Source organism: Bolinopsis microptera, chromosome 4, assembly GCF_026151205.1.
Source record: "Bolinopsis microptera isolate Bmic1 chromosome 4, MBARI_Bmic_1.0, whole genome shotgun sequence".
NCBI classification, from domain to species: domain Eukaryota; kingdom Metazoa; phylum Ctenophora; class Tentaculata; order Lobata; family Bolinopsidae; genus Bolinopsis; species Bolinopsis microptera.
This window is the reverse complement of record NC_087075.1, coordinates 9,663,161-9,688,179: the sequence shown is the minus strand read 5'-3', so window position 1 is coordinate 9,688,179 and position 25,019 is coordinate 9,663,161. Positions and strand designations below refer to the sequence as shown.

Genomic DNA, 25,019 nt, shown 5'->3' with positions numbered 1-25,019 from the left:
CCAATTAATTAAACCCTATAATTCTGGGAATTATAGGGTTTAATTAATATTTAAAACTATTTAACTGACATACTTACACAGTTCAAGTCTAGTTTCAGAATTGAGTTAAAAATAATATCTGAATAATGAATATGTTAAACTTGTAGATTTATAAATAAAACGATGAATAAATATGCAAAGTTTTATTAATAAAGTAATGAATGAAAAGAAATTTAAATAAGTTAAACTTGCTTAACCTTGTTTACTGTCAAGCCAGCAATACGATGTTTAAGAAAATGTTTTGAACGGATCACAAATCACAAATTAGAGTTGAGCTATCTTGTCATTAACAGTGCATGAAAATGCAGATAACATAACAAATATGTGGCTGAGCGAATAACAAATAACAATCTTGATATTATGCTAATGTGATAAATTAGGCGAATTGTTCGCGGTTTAACAAGAATACTGGAAAGAGTAATTGAGACCTAATGGAAGCAAATAAATAAAAATACTGACGTTTAATGGCCTAATGTAAATATGCGCACTTTAGATTGGGTGAGTTAAGTTTAGCGTAGATATATGGCATCTGCTGGGATTGTAAGATATTTTGCTTTTGCTTTACGTAAGAGCTGCTCAACGTTATACTCGAGATTTACTGTAAATATTCGGTTGTAAGGATCCCGTTCCTGTTCATCACCAGGGACTACTGCAGGCAACCCATACAATTTCCAGCCCAATTTTATTGTAAATTATAAGACACCAGCACAATTGTAGTTGAGTAATGAGCACGAATACACAAATTGTTAAAACATGTAGACGGTGATCGGGTTTATTTTCACAGTTACTTATCTGGTTTACATCGTTTACTATAAAGATATTTCGGCTGCCGGAATGATGTCGTGGGAAAAGAAGATCATTCCATGTAATGATCCTGGCCAAGTTTTTAAAACAAATACCATCAGTACAAGGCAGTGCTCATATCATAGTCTTTGTGTATAGAACATGACATGCTCGCTTATAGGATCACAATGTGATACTGGTAACTTCATACGTTATCATTATACGGGTTTTAACATGCCCTAAAGAGCTTGACTATAGCTACAAATTTGTTACTCAAGTTAGGTGACCGAATCCCTACCCTATTACCCTAGCCCTATTACCCTAGCCCTAACCGTTACCCAAAACGTCACCATAACATGATAACACTATGCCTACTGGTAGTAATTAGGCGGTAGGGATTCAGACCGTTAGGGATTCAGTCCTCTTACCAAGAAATTGAACATAATTTAATTATTTTACCCACCAGTTGGGGGATCATGTCGTTGATCACCGTAACACAACCAAATATAAGACTATTCGCTGAGGACCAGTAACTTCATAAAGACGAACAACTAAGTGAATGACGGGCCATGCTATAAGATGCTCTATTCCTTGAGACTTTGACTTGCATTTTTAAACATGCTTATTCAATAAATCAGTTTTAAGGGACTGTAAAACTCTATTTTCCTAATTCTCGTCAGATGTTTCAGTCACACAGTCTTCAAGACGTTGTTATAAATTATTAAGGCGTAAAATTCACTGGAAATATGTTTTTTAAATGAATTGTTATAAACATGTTACAATTTAATATTTTTATATGTTTATTCGTTAAACGCAGTTATCCCTTATAATACCTGTTTAAATTAGCACGAATAGCAATTTCACCGACAAATATCAGGTCTCGTATTGATTATTCAATTTTATGTGAGAGTAATCCGAAACTTGTAAAACTTGTAAACAAATAATTTCCAAGTTTACTGGTTGGAATTGTATGGTTTTTAAGACAGCAATTCTGTAATTTCTAAATATTTAATGAATATATTTTAATTCTACATGTTTCAGTGTACAGCTAGGGTTTGAAACTTGTGTGATTGATAGAATCTTAAAAAAGACAGATTTTTACGTAGAAGGAGATTTCAGTAAAACTTTTCAAACAAAAAACAACTCCAACACAAATTTGTAAGATGAAACTAGCTTCAGGTAACATAACAGTACGATGTGCAGAATCAGGACAAACTGAGTTTATTGCTCCTTTACAATATATTATGTCGTTGAATTCTATGACTCCCTGACTCTCGCCCCTCTCAAATATGTAAAATTAAAGGTGTCGTGTTGCATGTGCATCCTGGCAAACTAGAGTTACAGTTAGTTCCATTTGCACTTCTGGCAAGTCCGGTAAACTTGTTACTTTTGTGTAGGGAGTAATGCAGTGATGATATGCGGTAAACAAGTTGAGATGATGTGTTAATTTTGTACGTGTCATTTATCAACAATTGTTTCTACGGATTGGGAAGTGACAGTTCAGTGATCTAATGCATCTTATGGTCGTTATATCATGCTCACTTCATGGTTCACACTTATCTGCTCTTCTTTAGGAGTTCAGGGATTTTTGAGACTATTAGACAAAATTACGGCGGGTATGAAGACGAAATCTAATTTGAATGAAGTCTCACAGAATAGCAGACCAAAATTCGTAGAACTAGGCTCTCACGATAGAATATTATTTTCTTCTAGCATTCCGTATCGTATGAAGATATGCAAATACTTTAATCTACTATTGCTTTCACTCTGCAGTCACAAGAAACTCGAATGAACCAATAGAACGAACAGAAAACTAAAAATTAATAATGTTCAACTACAAAACACTCGTATATATACGTGTATATATACACGCCCAAACTCACTAAAAGGACCTTGTGTTCACTAATGGAGCTGTTTTTATCTGTGCTCTGCGTAATAGATCACTTGACAATTTAAAAAACAAGAAATGCGGCCGCTTTTCTTTTGTGGATGGCCGCTCAATTTCCCGATCCGTGATGGCGTATTTATCATATTCCATACAACCTGGGGACGGCCCAGTCTTTACTGTTTATATAAACATGCAAATATGGCGAAGTGACATGCCGACTGCCGAGCGCCGCCCAGTTAATATAATTCTATATTGAATTTGAAAATCGTGTATACTTCTATGTAACCATTTGTTTATTGTTTATGCAACCTGACACGGATCTGTGCAAAATAGTAATACTAACTCAAAATAATAATAATATGCTATCAATTAGTGCCTAGTGGGATACGTACATGATGAAATTAATAATGTACTTGGTTGGTTCAGCGCCGCGCGCCAACAATTATATAATTCAGATTATCACGCAAAATAACTTTGCGCAGGTAGTCACGTGGGCGATAACAGTGCTCGCAGGCACGTACGCACGCACGCACGCACGCTCGCAGGCACGGTCGCAAAGCTACCATATACAAAAAAAAACCTCGATCGCTAACCCTTGTCCTTGACTCTTTTGTGCCTTCGGCACGAGTAATGGATCGGGAAAAAATTGTTTGTTCAGGCCATGACCTTATAGTCAGCCAATTGGCCATTGCTGAAATTGAATGTAACTATCAATTGATTTTTTGTGGGTGCTAATGGAGCTGTTAATAGAGGCAAGTAACTACTAACTATATTATACCCTGACCCACACCTACAGTCAGACACTCTGTTAATAGAGGCAAGTAACTACTAACTATATTATACCCTGACCCACACCTACAGTCAGACACTCTGTTAATAGAGGCAAGTAACTACTAACTATATTATACCCTGACCCACACCTACAGTCAGACACTCTGTTAATAGAGGCAAGTAACTACTAACTATATTATACCCTGACCCAACACCTACAGTCAGACACTCTGTATATAGAGGCAAAGTAACTACTAACTATATTATACCCTGACCCACACCTACAGTCAGACACTCTGTTAATAGAGGCAAGTACTACTAACTATATTATACCCTGACCCACACCTACAGTCAGACACTCTGTTAATAGAGGCAAGTAACTACTAACTATATTATACCCTGACCCCACTACGTCAGACAGTCTAGGGCAAGTAACTATAACTATAGTACTGGCCAACCTAAGTCGGACCTCTGTTAATAGAGGCAAGTAACTACTAACTATATTATACCCTGACCCACACCTACAGTCAGACACTCTGTTAATAGAGGCAAGTAACTACTAACTATATTATACCCTGACCCACACCTACAGTCAGACACTCTGTTAATAGAGGCAAGTAACTACTAACTATATTATACCCTGACCCACACCTACAGTCAGACACTCTGTTAATAGAGGCAAGTAACTACTAACTATATTATACCCTGACCCACACCTACAGTCAGACACTCTGTTAATAGAGGCAAGTAACTACTAACTATATTATACCCTGACCCACACCTACAGTCAGACACTCTGTTAATAGAGGCAAGTAACTACTAACTATATTATACCCTGACCCACACCTACAGTCAGACACTCTGTTAATAGAGGCAAGTAACTACTAACTATATTATACCCTGACCCACACCTACAGTCAGACACTCTGTTAATAGAGGCAAGTAACTACTAACTATATTATACCCTGACCCACACCTACAGTCAGACACTCTGTTAATAGAGGCAAGTAACTACTAACTATATTATACCCTGACCCACACCTACAGTCAGACACTCTGTTAATAGAGGCAAGTAACTACTAACTATATTATACCCTGACCCACACCTACAGTCAGACACTCTGTTAATAGAGGCAAGTAACTACTAACTATATTATACCCTGACCCACACCTACAGTCAGACACTCTGTTAATAGAGGCAAGTAACTACTAACTATATTATACCCTGACCCACACCTACAGTCAGACACTCTGTTAATAGAGGCAAGTAACTACTAACTATATTATACCCTGACCCACACCTACAGTCAGACACTCTGTTAATAGAGGCAAGTAACTACTAACTATATTATACCCTGACCCACACCTACAGTCAGACACTCTGTTAATAGAGGCAAGTAACTACTAACTATATTATACCCTGACCCACACCTACAGTCAGACACTCTGTTAATAGAGGCAAGTAACTACTAACTATATTATACCCTGACCCACACCTACAGTCAGACACTCTGTTAATAGAGGCAAGTAACTACTAACTATATTATACCCTGACCCACACCTACAGTCAGACACTCTGTTAATAGAGGCAAGTAACTACTAACTATATTATACCCTGACCCACACCTACAGTCAGACACTCTGTTAATAGAGGCAAGTAACTACTAACTATATTATACCCTGACCCACACCTACAGTCAGACACTCTGTTAATAGAGGCAAGTAACTACTAACTATATTATACCCTGACCCACACCTACAGTCAGACACTCTGTTAATAGAGGCAAGTAACTACTAACTATATTATACCCTGACCCACACCTACAGTCAGACACTCTGTTAATAGAGGCAAGTAACTACTAACTATATTATACCCTGACCCACACCTACAGTCAGACACTCTGTTAATAGAGGCAAGTAACTACTAACTATATTATACCCTGACCCACACCTACAGTCAGACACTCTGTTAATAGAGGCAAGTAACTACTAACTATATTATACCCTGACCCACACCTACAGTCAGACACTCTGTTAATAGAGGCAAGTAACTACTAACTATATTATACCCTGACCCACACCTACAGTCAGACACTCTGTTAATAGAGGCAAGTAACTACTAACTATATTATACCCTGACCCACACCTACAGTCAGACACTCTGTTAATAGAGGCAAGTAACTACTAACTATATTATACCCTGACCCACACCTACAGTCAGACACTCTGTTAATAGAGGCAAGTAACTACTAACTATATTATACCCTGACCCACACCTACAGTCAGACACTCTGTTAATAGAGGCAAGTAACTACTAACTATATTATACCCTGACCCACACCTACAGTCAGACACTCTGTTAATAGAGGCAAGTAACTACTAACTATATTATACCCTGACCCACACCTACAGTCAGACACTCTGTTAATAGAGGCAAGTAACTACTAACTATATTATACCCTGACCCACACCTACAGTCAGACACTCTGTTAATAGAGGCAAGTAACTACTAACTATATTATACCCTGACCCACACCTACAGTCAGACACTCTGTTAATAGAGGCAAGTAACTACTAACTATATTATACCCTGACCCACACCTACAGTCAGACACTCTGTTAATAGAGGCAAGTAACTACTAACTATATTATACCCTGACCCACACCTACAGTCAGACACTCTGTTAATAGAGGCAAGTAACTACTAACTATATTATACCCTGACCCACACCTACAGTCAGACACTCTGTTAATAGAGGCAAGTAACTACTAACTATATTATACCCTGACCCACACCTACAGTCAGACACTCTGTTAATAGAGGCAAGTAACTACTAACTATATTATACCCTGACCCACACCTACAGTCAGACACTCTGTTAATAGAGGCAAGTAACTACTAACTATATTATACCCTGACCCACACCTACAGTCAGACACTCTGTTAATAGAGGCAAGTAACTACTAACTATATTATACCCTGACCCACACCTACAGTCAGACACTCTGTTAATAGAGGCAAGTAACTACTAACTATATTATACCCTGACCCACACCTACAGTCAGACACTCTGTTAATAGAGGCAAGTAACTACTAACTATATTATACCCTGACCCACACCTACAGTCAGACACTCTGTTAATAGAGGCAAGTAACTACTAACTATATTATACCCTGACCCACACCTACAGTCAGACACTCTGTTAATAGAGGCAAGTAACTACTAACTATATTATACCCTGACCCACACCTACAGTCAGACACTCTGTTAATAGAGGCAAGTAACTACTAACTATATTATACCCTGACCCACACCTACAGTCAGACACTCTGTTAATAGAGGCAAGTAACTACTAACTATATTATACCCTGACCCACACCTACAGTCAGACACTCTGTTAATAGAGGCAAGTAACTACTAACTATATTATACCCTGACCCACACCTACAGTCAGACACTCTGTTAATAGAGGCAAGTAACTACTAACTATATTATACCCTGACCCACACCTACAGTCAGACACTCTGTTAATAGAGGCAAGTAACTACTAACTATATTATACCCTGACCCACACCTACAGTCAGACACTCTGTTAATAGAGGCAAGTAACTACTAACTATATTATACCCTGACCCACACCTACAGTCAGACACTCTGTTAATAGAGGCAAGTAACTACTAACTATATTATACCCTGACCCACACCTACAGTCAGACACTCTGTTAATAGAGGCAAGTAACTACTAACTATATTATACCCTGACCCACACCTACAGTCAGACACTCTGTTAATAGAGGCAAGTAACTACTAACTATATTATACCCTGACCCACACCTACAGTCAGACACTCTGTTAATAGAGGCAAGTAACTACTAACTATATTATACCCTGACCCACACCTACAGTCAGACACTCTGTTAATAGAGGCAAGTAACTACTAACTATATTATACCCTGACCCACACCTACAGTCAGACACTCTGTTAATAGAGGCAAGTAACTACTAACTATATTATACCCTGACCCACACCTACAGTCAGACACTCTGTTAATAGAGGCAAGTAACTACTAACTATATTATACCCTGACCCACACCTACAGTCAGACACTCTGTTAATAGAGGCAAGTAACTACTAACTATATTATACCCTGACCCACACCTACAGTCAGACACTCTGTTAATAGAGGCAAGTAACTACTAACTATATTATACCCTGACCCACACCTACAGTCAGACACTCTGTCAATAGAGGCAAGTAACTACTAACTATATTATACCCTGACCCACACCTACAGTCAGACACTCTGTCAATAGAGGCAAGTAACTACTAACTATATTATACCCTGACCCACACCTACAGTCAGACACTCTGTTAATAGAGGCAAGTAACTACTAACTATATTATACCCTGACCCACACCTACAGTCAGACACTCTGTTAATAGAGGCAAGTAACTACTAACTATATTATACCCTGACCCACACCTACAGTCAGACACTCTGTTAATAGAGGCAAGTAACTACTAACTATATTATACCCTGACCCACACCTACAGTCAGACACTCTGTTAATAGAGGCAAGTAACTACTAACTATATTATACCCTGACCCACACCTACAGTCAGACACTCTGTTAATAGAGGCAAGTAACTACTAACTATATTATACCCTGACCCACACCTACAGTCAGACACTCTGTTAATAGAGGCAAGTAACTACTAACTATATTATACCCTGACCCACACCTGCAGTCAGACACTCTGTTAATAGAGGCAAGTAACTACTAACTATATTATACCCTGACCCACACCTACAGTCAGACACTCTGTTAATAGAGGCAAGTAACTACTAACTATATTATACCCTGACCCACACCTACAGTCAGACACTCTGTTAATAGAGGCAAGTAACTACTAACTATATTATACCCTGACCCACACCTACAGTCAGACACTCTGTTAATAGAGGCAAGTAACTACTAACTATAGTATACCCTGACCCACACCTACAGTCAGACACTCTGTTAATAGAGGCAAGTAACTACTAACTATATTATACCCTGACCCACACCTACAGTCAGACACTCTGTTAATAGAGGCAAGTAACTACTAACTATATTATACCCTGACCCACACCTACAGTCAGACACTCTGTTAATAGAGGCAAGTAACTACTAACTATATTATACCCTGACCCACACCTACAGTCAGACACTCTGTTAATAGAGGCAAGTAACTACTAACTATATTATACCCTGACCCACACCTACAGTCAGACACTCTGTTAATAGAGGCAAGTAACTACTAACTATATTATACCCTGACCCACACCTACAGTCAGACACTCTGTTAATAGAGGCAAGTAACTACTAACTATATTATACCCTGACCCACACCTACAGTCAGACACTCTGTCAATAGAGGCAAGTAACTACTAACTATATTATACCCTGACCCACACCTACAGTCAGACACTCTGTCAATAGAGGCAAGTAACTACTAACTATATTATACCCTGACCCACACCTACAGTCAGACACTCTGTTAATAGAGGCAAGTAACTACTAACTATATTATACCCTGACCCACACCTACAGTCAGACACTCTGTTAATAGAGGCAAGTAACTACTAACTATATTATACCCTGACCCACACCTACAGTCAGACACTCTGTTAATAGAGGCAAGTAACTACTAACTATATTATACCCTGACCCACACCTACAGTCAGACACTCTGTTAATAGAGGCAAGTAACTACTAACTATATTATACCCTGACCCACACCTACAGTCAGACACTCTGTTAATAGAGGCAAGTAACTACTAACTATATTATACCCTGACCCACACCTACAGTCAGACACTCTGTTAATAGAGGCAAGTAACTACTAACTATATTATACCCTGACCCACACCTACAGTCAGACACTCTGTTAATAGAGGCAAGTAACTACTAACTATATTATACCCTGACCCACACCTACAGTCAGACACTCTGTTAATAGAGGCAAGTAACTACTAACTATATTATACCCTGACCCACACCTACAGTCAGACACTCTGTTAATAGAGGCAAGTAACTACTAACTATATTATACCCTGACCCACACCTACAGTCAGACACTCTGTTAATAGAGGCAAGTAACTACTAACTATATTATACCCTGACCCACACCTACAGTCAGACACTCTGTTAATAGAGGCAAGTAACTACTAACTATATTATACCCTGACCCACACCTACAGTCAGACACTCTGTTAATAGAGGCAAGTAACTACTAACTATATTATACCCTGACCCACACCTACAGTCAGACACTCTGTTAATAGAGGCAAGTAACTACTAACTATATTATACCCTGACCCACACCTACAGTCAGACACTCTGTTAATAGAGGCAAGTAACTACTAACTATATTATACCCTGACCCACACCTACAGTCAGACACTCTGTTAATAGAGGCAAGTAACTACTAACTATATTATACCCTGACCCACACCTACAGTCAGACACTCTGTTAATAGAGGCAAGTAACTACTAACTATATTATACCCTGACCCACACCTACAGTCAGACACTCCTCTAACTCTCCGGCACTAAACCTGCTAGACAATAGGGGACTGAACCAGTACACATTTCCCTACAGCACTGATCTTATATAAAGGTGCTGGCAAGCGCCTGTGGTAGTTCTCACTGCAAAGAAGTTAACCAGAGAAGATGCACAAAGGGCGGGAGAACGGGTCTAAGGCGAAGTTATCTAGGGAAGGAGCACAAAGGGTGGGAGGACAAGAGGCGGCTCGTGGGACGTGGGAGCTGGCTGGCAGTTGTGTCGGGTGTTCAATCGACGGGTGTTCAATCGACGGACTCAGGGGGATTGGGGGCGCCCCCTCCCTAACTGCCCATGGCTTTTCGCCGATGACTGCATACAATTATACCACAGCAGAAAGTTAATTAATTAATTAAATTATTTTAACGTATAAGGCAAGATTTCAAATATTACATCGAAGCTAGAAATTACCATGCATGTACTTGAACACGCCCACATGTTTTACACATTACAGTTGCACAATGCACACATGGCCTACTATGAATGTAATGTGTAACAAGCGACAGCAAACAAAAACGGAAACTTATAGAATGAGTAAAATATATGACACCACACGTGTACGATCTCAGCCGCGCAGTATGATAGCGGATAGTTCAAATTGCAGGGTGTCCTGGACACCCTGATCCTTTAAATTTATAAATTAACAGTACGATGATGCCATGATGTGCTTTGTATCCGTTTGCAATTAACTGTGTGTTAAAACTGGGCGGCTGAGTCGTCCAAACGAGGATTGGACACCCTACAACATGATTTCAAAAAGATCATGCGTGCGCTTACATTCGAACGTTCGAGTAGAATAAAATTCTTTATATCGCGATTAGATATTTCCGATTACTATTTCTATTTTCAAGCACCAGTCGGCAGTCACCAAATAATAATTTTAGGGCGTCCACGTAGGTGACATGTTTAGGGTTACCTTATATGGAATGACTTCATAATGTCATATGTTTCACCTACTATTACTAATTAAGCAATAAGCATTAAAAGGATTCAAAACCGAGTGTAATAGCACTTTATAATACAAACCATCATGCGGGGTAGAAGGAAGTTGTTAATGTAGGTGACACGTCTAGCATTCTTCTTTAGGAGGCTCTCCCCCGTCCTGGTGGCCATCTTTCTACTGGTAAAGTGTGTTAGCAACCTGGTTACTGGTTAGCAACCTGGTTAGCAACCTGGTTAGCAACCTGATTAGCAACCTGGTTAGCAACCTGATTAGCAACCTGGTTAGCAACCTGGTTAGCAACCTGGTTAGCAACCTGGTTAGCAACCTGGTTATCAACCTGGTTAGCAACCTGGTTAGCAGCCTGGTTAGCAACCTGGTTAGCAACCTGGTTAGCAACCTGGTTAGCAACCTGATTAGCAACCTGGTTAGCAACCTGGTTAGCAACCTGGTTAGCAACCTGGTTATCAACCTGGTTAGCAACCTGGTTAGCAACCTGGTTAGCAACCTGGTTAGCAACCTGGTTAGCAACTAGCAACCTGCATAGAAATATGCATAGCAACCTTCATAGCGACCTTCATAGCGACCTGCATAGCAACCCAGCCCAAGCTAGATAAACCACTGAGTGCTGTTGACTGTTTAGCAAAGATGCAAACTGAGGACTTATGAAAAATGAACGAAAAGAAAACGAATTTTGTTGGAAAGTTACGGTCATCAAATAGTAGAAACACATTAAGTAGTTTAAGGACTGACAGATCAATAAAAAAAGCAAAACTGCAAGAATAAACGTTCAAAAGCATTATGATAAACGAGCAGGCTTGCAAAAAGAGTCAGATTAGAATTAATACTTGCTCTCATCATCCATCAACTATCACACAAAACAATTAACCAACACACATTACCTCTGCTTTTAATCAAATATTTACTTAAATCCGCTATATTCACAAGCAGCTCACCTTGTAATCGTATTCTTTAATGTTGTTTAAAAGATACTTATATACTCCTTGTATTCCTTTCATCAAGTTCAAAACTACCGGCCCGCAGCCTTCAAGATCGTAATTGGAATAATTAAAAAACAGCTATCTTAATTACCCTAATATGTTTCTGTGTTGAAATTTGCTAATTGATTACGAACTTGGTTAATCATGATGGCTGCACGCTGTTTTGTAAGTAAAAATGTTTTGTAAGTAAATGGTATCACATGGACATTTAAAGAAGCCAGTTTGAAAATGTTTAAATATATTTTTATCTCGTAAAGTGAATTTTCTTCACTTACAGTTTCTAAAATTAATTAATGGCTCTCGTCTTAAATAATGGACAAACTACAAAGTACCTAACCACAAAGATTTAAAAACAAGAAAACTCAAAAATTATGTGAGTAACACTAACATCTCACACAAAGAATGGCTCTACCCATATTACAGAATATGTGTAAATTTCTGCTCTTAAATTTAACAGCTTCCGTAATCGCCATTTAACCCTCTTAACTCAGGCAGTCACAAAAAATTCTGATAATTGATTCCTATTATTGTTATAATACGATTCGTCTCGAGCACCAATTCTCTCTGAACTCGGTTCTCCACTCTTTCCAATTAAATGAAAGCTAATTCCTTCATGGTCCTCTACTGCCAGACAGTGGCGTAACCTTATTGCATTTGGCGCAGGTCAAGGTTTTTGTTGGCCTCCCATTTACAACTTTTTGGCTCCCCAAATATCTTTTTGCGTCGACCTAACGTTAAATTGGCCAAGATATGGTGTATTTTGCTGCCAAATCGGACGAATTTTTCGTAAAAATGTCGAAAAAAAAGCCACCATCGTCTGCAGGGCCCCTCCCCCTCACAATGCAAATAGCGGGGTCTGCAGCCCCCCCCCCCCCTTGTTACCACTCAAGGAGTTATGTACAACACGACGAAATAAAAACAAATAATTCAACAATATAAAAAATACGATTTAAAATCAACCAGGAAATTTAAACTGAAAAAACAGTTCAGCTTTAGCCAGAGTATTACAGAAATTGATGAAATCAGTCCCGAGATTTGTAAATTAAGTTCCTAAATTTCATGGCTAATTTTCCATTGACGTCTAGTTGGCCGAATGTTGCCTCTGCCTTTGTTAGACAGAAGCAACAATATATTACAAATATTTTGCATGTATTCTGCATATTCGGCGTCTACAACACTGATTGTTTTGGAGGACATCTTTTGTCCCTGGGTCACTAATTTAAGGACGGGATGTCAATTTGTAAATAAGGAGACAGTGCACGGAAACAGCTCGGTTGTGAATTAAAGCCGTCATGATTTACTAACTACGACTCCGTTGCCAAAAGTTGCCCGAACAATCACCACAAGAACTGAGGTCACCACGTTATACCGGTTACTAATGGTTTAGTACTACTACAACTGTATACCTTATCGGACTTTATTTGAACGGACTTTAATTGGACGCTGGAGGCCCAAGTGTTCATTCTGATGTCAGTTCAAATAAAATCCGACAAGGTAGTTTAATTACTGATAGTTGGATAATATCCGGTTGGAAGAGACAAGGACAAATGAAACAGAAAGTTAGGAATGTAGACAAATTTTCGGCGTCAACGCCATCTTCAGGCTCAAATTATTTGTTATATAGTAGTGTTGAAAGTAATTTTAATAATTTTGATACTTTCAACACTAATATATAACAAATAATTTGAGATGGCGTTGACGCCGAAAATTTGCCTACATTCCTAACTTCCTGTTTCATTTGTCCTTGTCTCTTCCAACCGGATATTATCCAACTATCAGCATTTCAATCATGAGACTAATGAACAGCGAACTACTCCATCATTTGTTAGTTTAATTAATTTATCAAATTCATTAAATGAATGCTTTCGAGTGGTCGTTTTAATGTCAACATCGCCGAATGCCAAGGTAGTTTCAGTGCCATTATTTAAACACAACGACGTTCTCTTTGAAATTGAGGGCACCAAATGGTCAACTATAACTGTATAAGGGTGGGCGACTGTTAGGTAACTGTAAGCAATTATACCAAAAATTATAAATATGTAAATATGTAAATAATATGTAGATATTTAAATATGGTCACCTTTTTCTAATTACTACTTTTATTTAGTCACATGCGCTTATGAAGGTGTAAAAACCTCAAGGTGTGCTATATGTTGGTATGGGTTAAGGAGTTTATTTTAATCAAGACGATTTCCCATCCACTCTTTTTGACGATACCTCACAGTTCCAGGAACCTGTACCTAGGTGCGAATTCTGGTGTGGAGGTGAAGCATATTTTTTGGACACGTGACAGAAATGACCAGCCATCTTCGACTATTGACTTATGAAACCCAAAAACCACTGCCATTTATTGGAGTCAATAAATACGCTTCTCCTTGCCACCAGAATCTATAAGAATTCAATTAACAGATAACAAATGCAAAGGAGATAAGGAACGCGAAAAACCAAATAAAAGCAGGGTGCATTGCAAACTCAGCGACTTCAGCAAATTGATGTTACCCTACAAAGGTTCTCACTAAAATGTTTCTGCACTACAGCCCGCCCCACCCTTTATAATGTGCTCTCACACGCCCCACTGGTTTGAGCCATTTTGACCATGTTTGCAGGTTGATCCTGCAGTGAAAGTATTATTTGTACCACGTGTTATTGTATTGTGTGTCACGTGGTTCGAAGAAGTTGATGGCACGTTCTGGAAGGAAAGGGTTACTTAGGTCTTAGGTACTGCATACTGGAGCACTACCGTACTACCGTCTGGAAACCCGTATTGTACTAATGACAATGTACTAAATGTACTAATTGTACTAATTTTACTAATGTACTTAAACCCGTATTGTACTAATGTATTTGGGAGCTGATATAACTGTAGACCATACTGATAGTGTTATTAAATGTATAATACCATTAAATGTACTGCATTATTGTAACTTTTACGTGCGAGTACCATTACTGGATCTCAAGATTTGAACTTTCAATGAATTGTAAGTCACGTGACTTTTGAGTGTTGACTGGGATTTTACTAGGACAGGTCTATTTAATTGTGTACAAGATACTAAGATAACGTCTTTAAGATAAGCTAGAACCATGTTATCTATTGATAAGATCTTACCGGCTAGGACTTACTTCAACCCCTGAGGCGATGTTAGGAAACATCACTAACCAGTCACTACTACCATCACTAAACAGTCACTACTACAATCACTAACCAGTCACTACTACCATCACTAAACAGTCACTACTACCATCACTAAACAGTCACTACTACCATCACTAACCAGTCACTACTACCATCACTAAACAGTCACTACAACAATCACTATAACCAGTCACTACAACAATCACTAAACAGTCACTACAATAACTAAACAGTCACTACTACCATCACTAAACAGTCACTACTACCATCACTAACCAGTCACTACTACCATCACTAACCAGTCACTACTACCATCACTAACCAGTCACTACTACCATCACTAAACAGTCACTACAACCATCACTAAACAGTCACTACTACCATCACTAACCAGTCACTACTACCATCACTAAACAGTCACTACTACCATCACTAACCAGTCACTACAATAACTAAACAGTCACTACTACCATCACTAACCAGTCACTACTACCCTCACTAAACAGTCACTACTACCATCACTAAACAGTCACTACAACCATCACTAACCAGTCACTACTACCATCACTAACCAGTCACTAATACCATCACTAAACAGTCACTACTACCATCACTAAACAGTCACTACAACCATCACTAAACAGTCACTACAACCATCACTAAATAATCACTACTATCATCACTAACCAGTCACTACAATAACTAAACAGTCACTACAATAACTAAACAGTCACTACAACCATCACTAACCAGTCACTACTACCATCACTAACCAGTCACTACTACCATCACTAAACAGTCACTACAATAACTAAACAGTCACTACTACCATCACTAACCAGTCACTACAACCATCACTATACAGTCACTACAATAACTAAACAGTCACTACAACCATCACTAACCAGTCACTACAATAACTAAACAGTCACTACAACCATTACTAAACAGTCACTACTACCATCACTAAACAGTCACTACAACCATTACTAAACAGTCACTACTACCATCACTAAACAGTCACTACAACCATTACTAAACAGTCACTACTACCATCACTAGCCAGTCACTACAACAATCACTAAACAGTCACTACTACAATAACTAGCCAGTCACTACAACCATCACTATACAGTCATTACAATAACTAAATAATCACTACTATCATCACTAACCAGTCACTACAATAACTAAACAGTCACTACAATAACTAAACAGTCACTACAACCATCACTAACCAGTCACTACAACCATCACTATACAGTCACTACAATAACTAAACAGTCACTACAACCATCACTAACCAGTCACTACAATAACTAAACAGTCACTACAACCATTACTAAACAGTCACTACTACCATCACTAAACAGTCACTACAACAATCACTATACAGTCACTACTACCATCACTAAATAATCACTACTACCATCACTAACCAGTCACTACTACCATCACTAAATAATCACTACTACCATCACTAACCAGTCACTACTACCATCACTAACCAGTCACTACTACCATCCCTAAACAGTCACTACAACAATCACTAAACAGTCACTACAACAATCACTAACCAGTCACTACAACCATCACTAAACAGTCACTACAACCATCACTAAATAATCACTACTACCATCACTAACCAGTCACTACTACCATCACTAAATAATCACTACTACCATCACTAACCAGTCACTACTACCATCACTAACCAGTCACTACTACCATCCCTAAACAGTCATTACAACCATCACTAACCAGTCACTACAACAATCACTAAACAGTCACTACAACAATCACTAAACAGTCACTACAACAATCACTAACCAGTCACTACAACCATCACTAAACAGTCACTACAACCATCACTAAATAATCACTACTACCATCACTAACCAGTCACTACTACCATCACTAAACAGTCACTACAACCATCACTAAATAATCACTACTACCATCACTAACCAGTCACTACTACCATCACTAAACAGTCACTACAACCATCACTAAACAGTCACTACAACCATCACTAAACAGTCACTACAACCATCACTAAACAGTCACTACAACCATCACTAAACAGTCACTACAACCATCACTAAACAGTCACTACAACCATCACTAAACAGTCACTACAACCATTACTAAACAGTCACTACTACCATCACTAACCAGTCACTACTACCATCACTAAATAATCACTACTACCATCACTAACCAGTCACTACTACCATCACTAACCAGTCACTACTACCATCCCTAAACAGTCACTACAACCATCACTAACCAGTCACTACAACAATCACTAAACAGTCACTACAACAATCACTAAACAGTCACTACTACCATCACTAACCAGTCACTACAACCATCACTAAACAGTCACTACTACCATCACTAAATAATCACTACTACCATCACTAACCAGTCACTACTACCATCACTAAATAATCACTACTACCATCACTAACCAGTTACTACTACCATCACTAACCAGTCACTACTACCATCCCTAAACAGTCACTACAACCATCACTAACCAGTCACTACAACAATCACTAAACAGTCACTACAACAATCACTGAACAGTCACTACAACAATCACTAACCAGTCACTACAACCATCACTAAACAGTCACTACAACCATCACTAAATAATCACTACTACCATCACTAACCAGTCACTACTACCATCATTAAACAGTCACTACAACCATCACTAAATAATCACTACTACCATCACTAACCAGTCACTACTACCATCACTAAACAGTCACTACAACCATCACTAAACAGTCACTACAACCATCACTAAACAGTCACTACAACCATCACTAAACAGTCACTACAACCATCACTAAACAGTCACTACAACCATCACTAAACAGTCACTACAACCATCACTAAACAGTCACTACAACCATTACTAAACAGTCACTACTACCATCACTAGCCAGTCACTACAACAATCACTAAACAGTCACTACAACAATCACTAAACAGTCACTACAACAATCACTAACCAGTCACTACTACCATCACTAAACAGTCACTACTACCATCACTAACCAGTCACTACAACAATCACTAAACAGTCACTACAACAATCACTAAACAGTCACTACAACAATCACTAACCAGTCACTACTACCATCACTAACCAGTCACTACTACCATCACTAAACAGTTACTACTACCATCACTAAACAGTCACTACTACCATCACTAACCAGTCACTACTACCATCACTAAACAGTCACTACAACCATCACTAAATAATCACTACTACCATCACTAACCAGTCACTACTACCATTACTAAACAGTCACTACTACCATCACTAACCAGTCACTACTACCATCACTAAATAATCACTACTACCATCACTAACCAGTCACTACTACCATCACTAACCAGTCACTACTACCATCCCTAAACAGTCACTACAACCATCACTAACCAGTCACTACAACAATCACTAAACAGTCACTACTACCATCACTAAACAGTCACTACAACCATCACTAACCAGTCACTACTACCATCCCTAAACAGTCACTACAACCATCACTAAACAGTCACTACAACAATCACTAACCAGTCACTACTACCATCACTAACCAGTCACTACTACCATCACTAAACAGTTACTACTACCATCACTAAACAGTCACTACTACCATCACTAACCAGTCACTACTACCATCACTAAACAGTCACTACAACCATCACTAAATAATCACTACTACCATCACTAACCAGTCACTACTACCATTACTAAACAGTCACTACTACCATCACTAACCAGTCACTACTACCATCACTAAATAATCACTACTACCATCACTAACCAGTCACTACTACCATCACTAACCAGTCACTACAACCATCACTAACCAGTCACTACAACAATCACTAAACAGTCACTACTACCATCACTAAACAGTTACTATAATCATTACAGAACTTACACGAGCTAGTAGCAGGACGCTGTGAAACAAACAATTAAACTGTGATTAATGGATATACCTTACGAGCCAACATTCAGATCTGTTTAAATGTATAACAAATAAAAAATGTATCATTGTCTATTTAATGGATATAGGTAAAGCTAGGTGGAGTTATTAACTATATTAAGTCTATCTACAATTTAGATGAACTTTTATCACATGTTACATGCGGGTAATTCGTGAGAGGAAATTAAATAGCTACACTACCGCCCGGCTGTTAGGGGGCTGTTAACCGGCTGTTAACCGGCTGTTAACCGGCTGTTAGGGGGCTGTTAACCGGCTGTTAACCGGCTGTTAACCGGCTGTTAACCGGCCAATAGCCCTCTAACAGATGGTCGGCATTGTAGCTATTTGTTCATTTAATGACCTTCAGACGGAACTGCGGTGTAATCATGTAATGTGATCAGCTTTGTATGAATGAATAGTATACTGAAAATCGTACTGTTAAATTTTAATTACACATGTCTTTTATAAATGTGTTAAGAATATATTTAGGATGTGAAGTTCCTGGCGATCACCTTTAAATCAAGGTTAAAGTATCAAGAAAATGTGTAATCTTCAGTTTCCGTGACAATAATGGTATTTTCGACAGGCTTTGACCAGACTGTTAGAGTTTTCATGGTAAGGTTCTTCAAGTGGTACAACGAGATCCTATTTTGAATTTATAAAATATGAATTGCTCACTTCTCCAGTGAAATATCGATGACAAAAAAAACAACAATTCGTGTTGGCTTTTCGATAGAATGAGAGAATGATAGATGGATGAGTGAAATCAGAAATATGAATCCTAAAAATATATATATTAAATAAATTTTAATAACACGTCAGCAGACGACGCGGCCCCCAAAGTATAACATATATAATATCTCATACATAAATATACCACTATCACATATTGTATAAAAACAACACTATCACAGCTTTCTCATCTTCCTGATGAGCTTACACGAGCTGACAAAGTGAACGCAAAAGTGGGATAAAGTAATCTAAAGTATTAGATTCAAAGTCTGCTAATAATATCACATTTAAAGTCCCGGGTTCTCAGCAGTATCTCTTATACGCTACGTTATGAGCCGTTTCATAGCCATAATAGAACGATCTCTAGAACACATTTCGCTATATCCAATCGGAAATTGGTCCGAAGCTTTTGTTTGTTGAATGTTTTGCTTATCTTGGATGAGATATGACTGATTGCTGAACGAAATGAAAATACCTCTCGGCTTGGTGATTGTATACTGCATAGTTACAAACGTTAAACCCTTATACGGTTAAGAAACTTTGAGTGAATGATCTGTCAGTGTGAAATTAGTTGGTGACTACTGCAACTAGTGACTGTGGGATTCGCTTAGAAATTTTGTTATCGTTACACGCAATGAATCGTACTTTACACCGTTTTATTTCAAATAAATTTATTTGAAGTTTATAAACTGATAGAATGAAATAAATGTTAAAATGCCTGTTTAAATATAATAATTATATTAAAAAGCATTTATTCAATAATAATGAATGAATTCATTATTGACAGCGACAGAACTTTAACTTTGTGACACTTCATTTTCCATTTGTGATATGACACGTGACATCTGCCCCTTAGAAGAGCATGACGTAAACCTGCATACATAATCCATAGCTCAATGTTATGAGCAATGTTGGGTGATGGCGAGTAATTATAATAAATTAGAATTCATTAATTGATTGATCACTCACCCAGGAGTCGTGTTTGTTCTGCTCCGAGCTTTTAATTATCTCTGATAAGGTCTTACAGGACATTTCTCACATAATTACTCCTGCCATAGTCTCTTTACCTGTTAGAGTTAGAGTTAGAGTTAGAGTTAGAGTTAGAGTTAGAGTTAGAGTTAGAGTTAGAGTTAGAGTTAGAGTTAGAGTTAGAGTTAGAGTTAGAGTTAGAGTTAGAGTTAGAGTTAGAGTTAGAGTTAGAGTTAGAGTTAGAGTTAGAGTTAGAGTTAGAGTTAGAGTTAGAGTTAGAGTTAGAGTTAGAGTTAGAGTTAGAGTTAGAGTTAGAGTTAGAGTTAGAGTTAGAGTTAGAGTTAGAGTTAGAGTTAGAGTTAGAGTTAGAGTTAGAGTTAGAGTTAGAGTTAGAGTTAGAGTTAGAGTTAGAGTTAGAGTTAGAGTTAGAGTTAGAGTTAGAGTTAGAGTTAGAGTTAGAGTTAGAGTTAGAGTTAGAGTTAGAGTTAGAGTTAGAGTTAGAGTTAGAGTTAGAGTTAGAGTTAGAGTTAGAGTTAGAGTTAGAGTTAGAGTTAGAGTTAGAGTTAGAGTTAGAGTTAGAGTTAGAGTTAGAGTTAGATGTGACAATTGTACGTCACGTGTGTTACGATTTGGAAAATGGAACAGAACTGCTTGAAAGGAAACAATACACTTATAATACAAATCAACACTAATTCTCACGAGATAAACTTGTTGTAAGATTGCAGGGCTAAAAGTTGGTCAATTTGATGTAGTATTGTCTAAACAGAGACTAGACTGTAAATATGGCAAGAAATATCACATCAGACACATATAAGGAGACGTTATATTATGGGCATCACCTGTATTCTCTACATACTCCTTTTTATAGTTTTATGGGGTTCCCGAGCTAAAAATAGCTCATCAGACGGAGTATGATCCATGAAGCTCTTGGGGTTACAGTTAGAGCTGGATAACTACAGATATACTAATCCTGGACTCAGTCTCAACGTTTGATACAAAAATATGGCAAGTTGCCAAAACTATGACGATCGAAGACCACATTTTGTTTATAGCAGGATACATTTGATCATGAGAGGTTGTAAACCAATAATCACGCGTGTCAACAATGTCGTATTGAACTGATAAGATTATACATGATCAAATCAGCAACGAGAGATCAACTGGAGATGACTAATTAATGAGTAATGAAAAGAGTGACGAGAACGGAAAAGTATAAGGTAGGCAGGGATTTCATCAATAAGTTCAGAAATAAAGCTGTTAATGACGAAAACCAATAAATGGTATAATGGACTGGTACCACATGAAATATGTGCTTGTTTAATTTTGTGGTCAACAACCATCCATTTGCTATATTTCTGTAATTGTTTTACGAGTTTTAAACCCTTCGAATTTGTAAATTTCTTGTGTAAAAGTGTAAAATTACATATACGTGCGGCAAAGGAAATGTAATATTATTTATAGTGATTTTAAGCCAGAGGTAGTTGGGTTAAATGCAAGTATTTAGTAAAGGTATAACGTTATAAACGTATAACTAATAAGCATATTAATTTTATAACCAATAACTTAGCTCATAAAATCAGCAATATAGGTATAACCTATAAATAACTTGTAGCGTATATTATAACTTATAGGTAAAACTTAACCAAAGATTGTATCGTAAAAGTGTTAAAGCAAGTAGCAACTGCAGCTCTCATTGTTAAACTTCAAAGCTAAAGTAAAAGTTAAGCTAAAAATCTCAGTCCTCATAATCTTGTCACCTTTATCCCACATTTAGTTGCTGATTTGACCGTTTATGGTTAACTTATAGTTATACCCACAAACACATATTGAAACGATTCCCGCACTGTATTATTACGAAATCTCTTTATTAAAACAGCCTAATAATTACCCTTACTTAACTCTAGCCCGTCCCTTATACCCTAACACATGAGAACATTGTTGTAGCTGATAGCATAGTGGTAGCATAGTGCAGTTTTTTATCAATAAACTTTCAAATTGTTACACAAATACATAATTTTATTTCAAAGAAAATTCGCCGAATGACCTTACATGCCTTGACAAGTGACCGAGTGTGTAAACAAAATTAGGGACCTATGTGCACCTTACTAATTAAAAGTTTAAAACCCACGTACTCCGACAACGCTGAACAATAAAACCGAACTAAACTAAAAGTTGAAAGCGTAGTTAGATAGTTAGATTACCGGAGGTGGTAAAACAATTAACAAATTCTCCCACATGTGTTACCCTCCCACAGTTGTGAAAACAGCTGTGAAAACAAAGCAGACTGGTGCACAGTTGGTGATTGGAGTGGGGTGTCAGCTTTCAGCGCCACTCGGACAAATGTAGATTGGTATTGTGGGGCATTGTGGGGCAATGTGGGGCAATATGGGGCAATGTGGGGCAATGTGGGGCAATGTGGGGTATTGTGGGGTATTGTGAAGCATTGTGGGGTTATTAGCTCGAAACACATAAAGTTGAAAACACATGAACTTCTAAAACGCTGAACTAAGGGGCATTGTCGGACCGAGCTTTGTTTTGGAGACACCATCAGGACACACGTGACAGCGAATATCACTGAGGATTGGTTTGTCGCGGATCTAATCAATAAATGGAATACAATTACATATAAATTGTGCTGGTAAAGGCTGTGACGGAGGTTGGATTGTTTCAAATACAAATTAATAACGGGTAACCCTGTAGGGTCCAGTTACTACGGGTCTTCTAATAAGGTGAAAATTTATAGGATTTGCTTTGTAATTCTGCAGGGCTTTCAAGGTATTGAGCGTGAGGGTATATGGGGATGTGCCCTGTCAGTGTTAAACCCTGTAACTAGGTTAGTAACCAGTGGTAACCAGTGGTTACCGGGGCACCATGACGTCATGTTCTATCTGGATATGTGGCGAATATAAATACAATTTTTACGTTGTAATTTTAATTTTGTAGCTACACTTACCATGGCAAAAGGTGTAGTACGTTTATTATTGGAGGGGTAACGGTTGGAAACTTCTCAGTGGTATCAGACGCTATAGGGCTCAGCGTCCACGTAATGTCCGCCTGAATTAAAGTCCGGATACCATGGACGTTCAGAGACATTTTCGCGTCCATAATTGATAATGTCCACCCAAAATTATGTCCGTCCGCGCAATGTCCACACAAATAAGGTCCGATAAGGTATGATGCAGAATAAAGTGCAATTATTTCTGTTGTAGTGGTCATTACTAGTAGTCACAATGATTACAATTCGATGAAATGGTATTTAACTAATTATTGGTGATCCTTCTAAAGTTCTAACTCTGCAGATAAACGTGGACAGTTCACATATTACATAACCTATTAGCTTATTAGTACAAGCAGGAACCCGTATAACCCTAAAATGGTGTCAAGACTCAAGAGACTAAAATAATTATTACCTATTTAATTCGCGTTTTTGACACCACTTGGGGGTCCACATTTTGGGCTCTAAAATTCCTATTCCTTGGCCAATTTTTTGTTTTTTCATGCTGATTTAAAGCATTTGACCCAGTCAAAAAAGTTTCAGTTGTATATCTTTTACGGTTTTTACCGAAAGTCGCGTTAAAGTTGATGCCGTGGTGTCAGTAAAGTGGTACGGATAAACACATATATCGTATATATATCGTCTCGCTTTATATATAGTAAGATTTCAAACCATTGTATAACTTAGTCATATCTAAAACTCCAAACTATGGGAAAACAACTACCGTATAAATGCTGAATTTATAGCTACAGTTTTATAAACTAATTTGAGTTTAATAAACTAATTAGTTTTATAAACTAATTTGAACACTGTAGTACATCTGTTATCTCCATAATCTATTGAGTATGTATCATGTAAAGGGATTGGATTATCTATAGACCGGTTTAGTTAAACCGAAACTGGATAACACGTAGGTTACAGATCATTTGTCAATGAAAAGCATTAGCAACATAACATGTGGGAAGTGTATTAAATGTAGGATACAGATTACAGTATAATAAGGAAAACACAGTTAGACCCCAGTAACTTTAAACTAGACTACATGAGTGAAATAATAAAAATATCTTAATGCGAGAAAATCGTGCTCTATGGTAATATAAATAACCCATCAAAAATCCCACCGTCTATATTCCGTATAAT

The 25,019-nt window shown here is 37.9% G+C and overlaps 1 protein-coding gene across 2 annotated transcripts in view; it reads right to left on the bottom strand.

Annotated features, from left to right (window-relative positions):
- Nucleotides 1-25,019, bottom strand: part of LOC134814053 (neo-calmodulin-like) — a 69,025-nt gene that overhangs the window by 43,710 nt on the left and 296 nt on the right. The window contains exon 2 of one of the 2 annotated variants that reach the window (XM_063822046.1): nucleotides 20,885-20,982. In XM_063822046.1, coding sequence (XP_063678116.1) covers nucleotides 20,885-20,947 — 63 coding nt within the window. In that variant the 5' untranslated portion in view covers nucleotides 20,948-20,982. Of the gene's footprint in view, nucleotides 1-1,285; nucleotides 1,342-20,884; nucleotides 20,983-25,019 lie in introns of those variants that run through there. The other variant, XM_063822049.1, reaches the window with a different exon arrangement.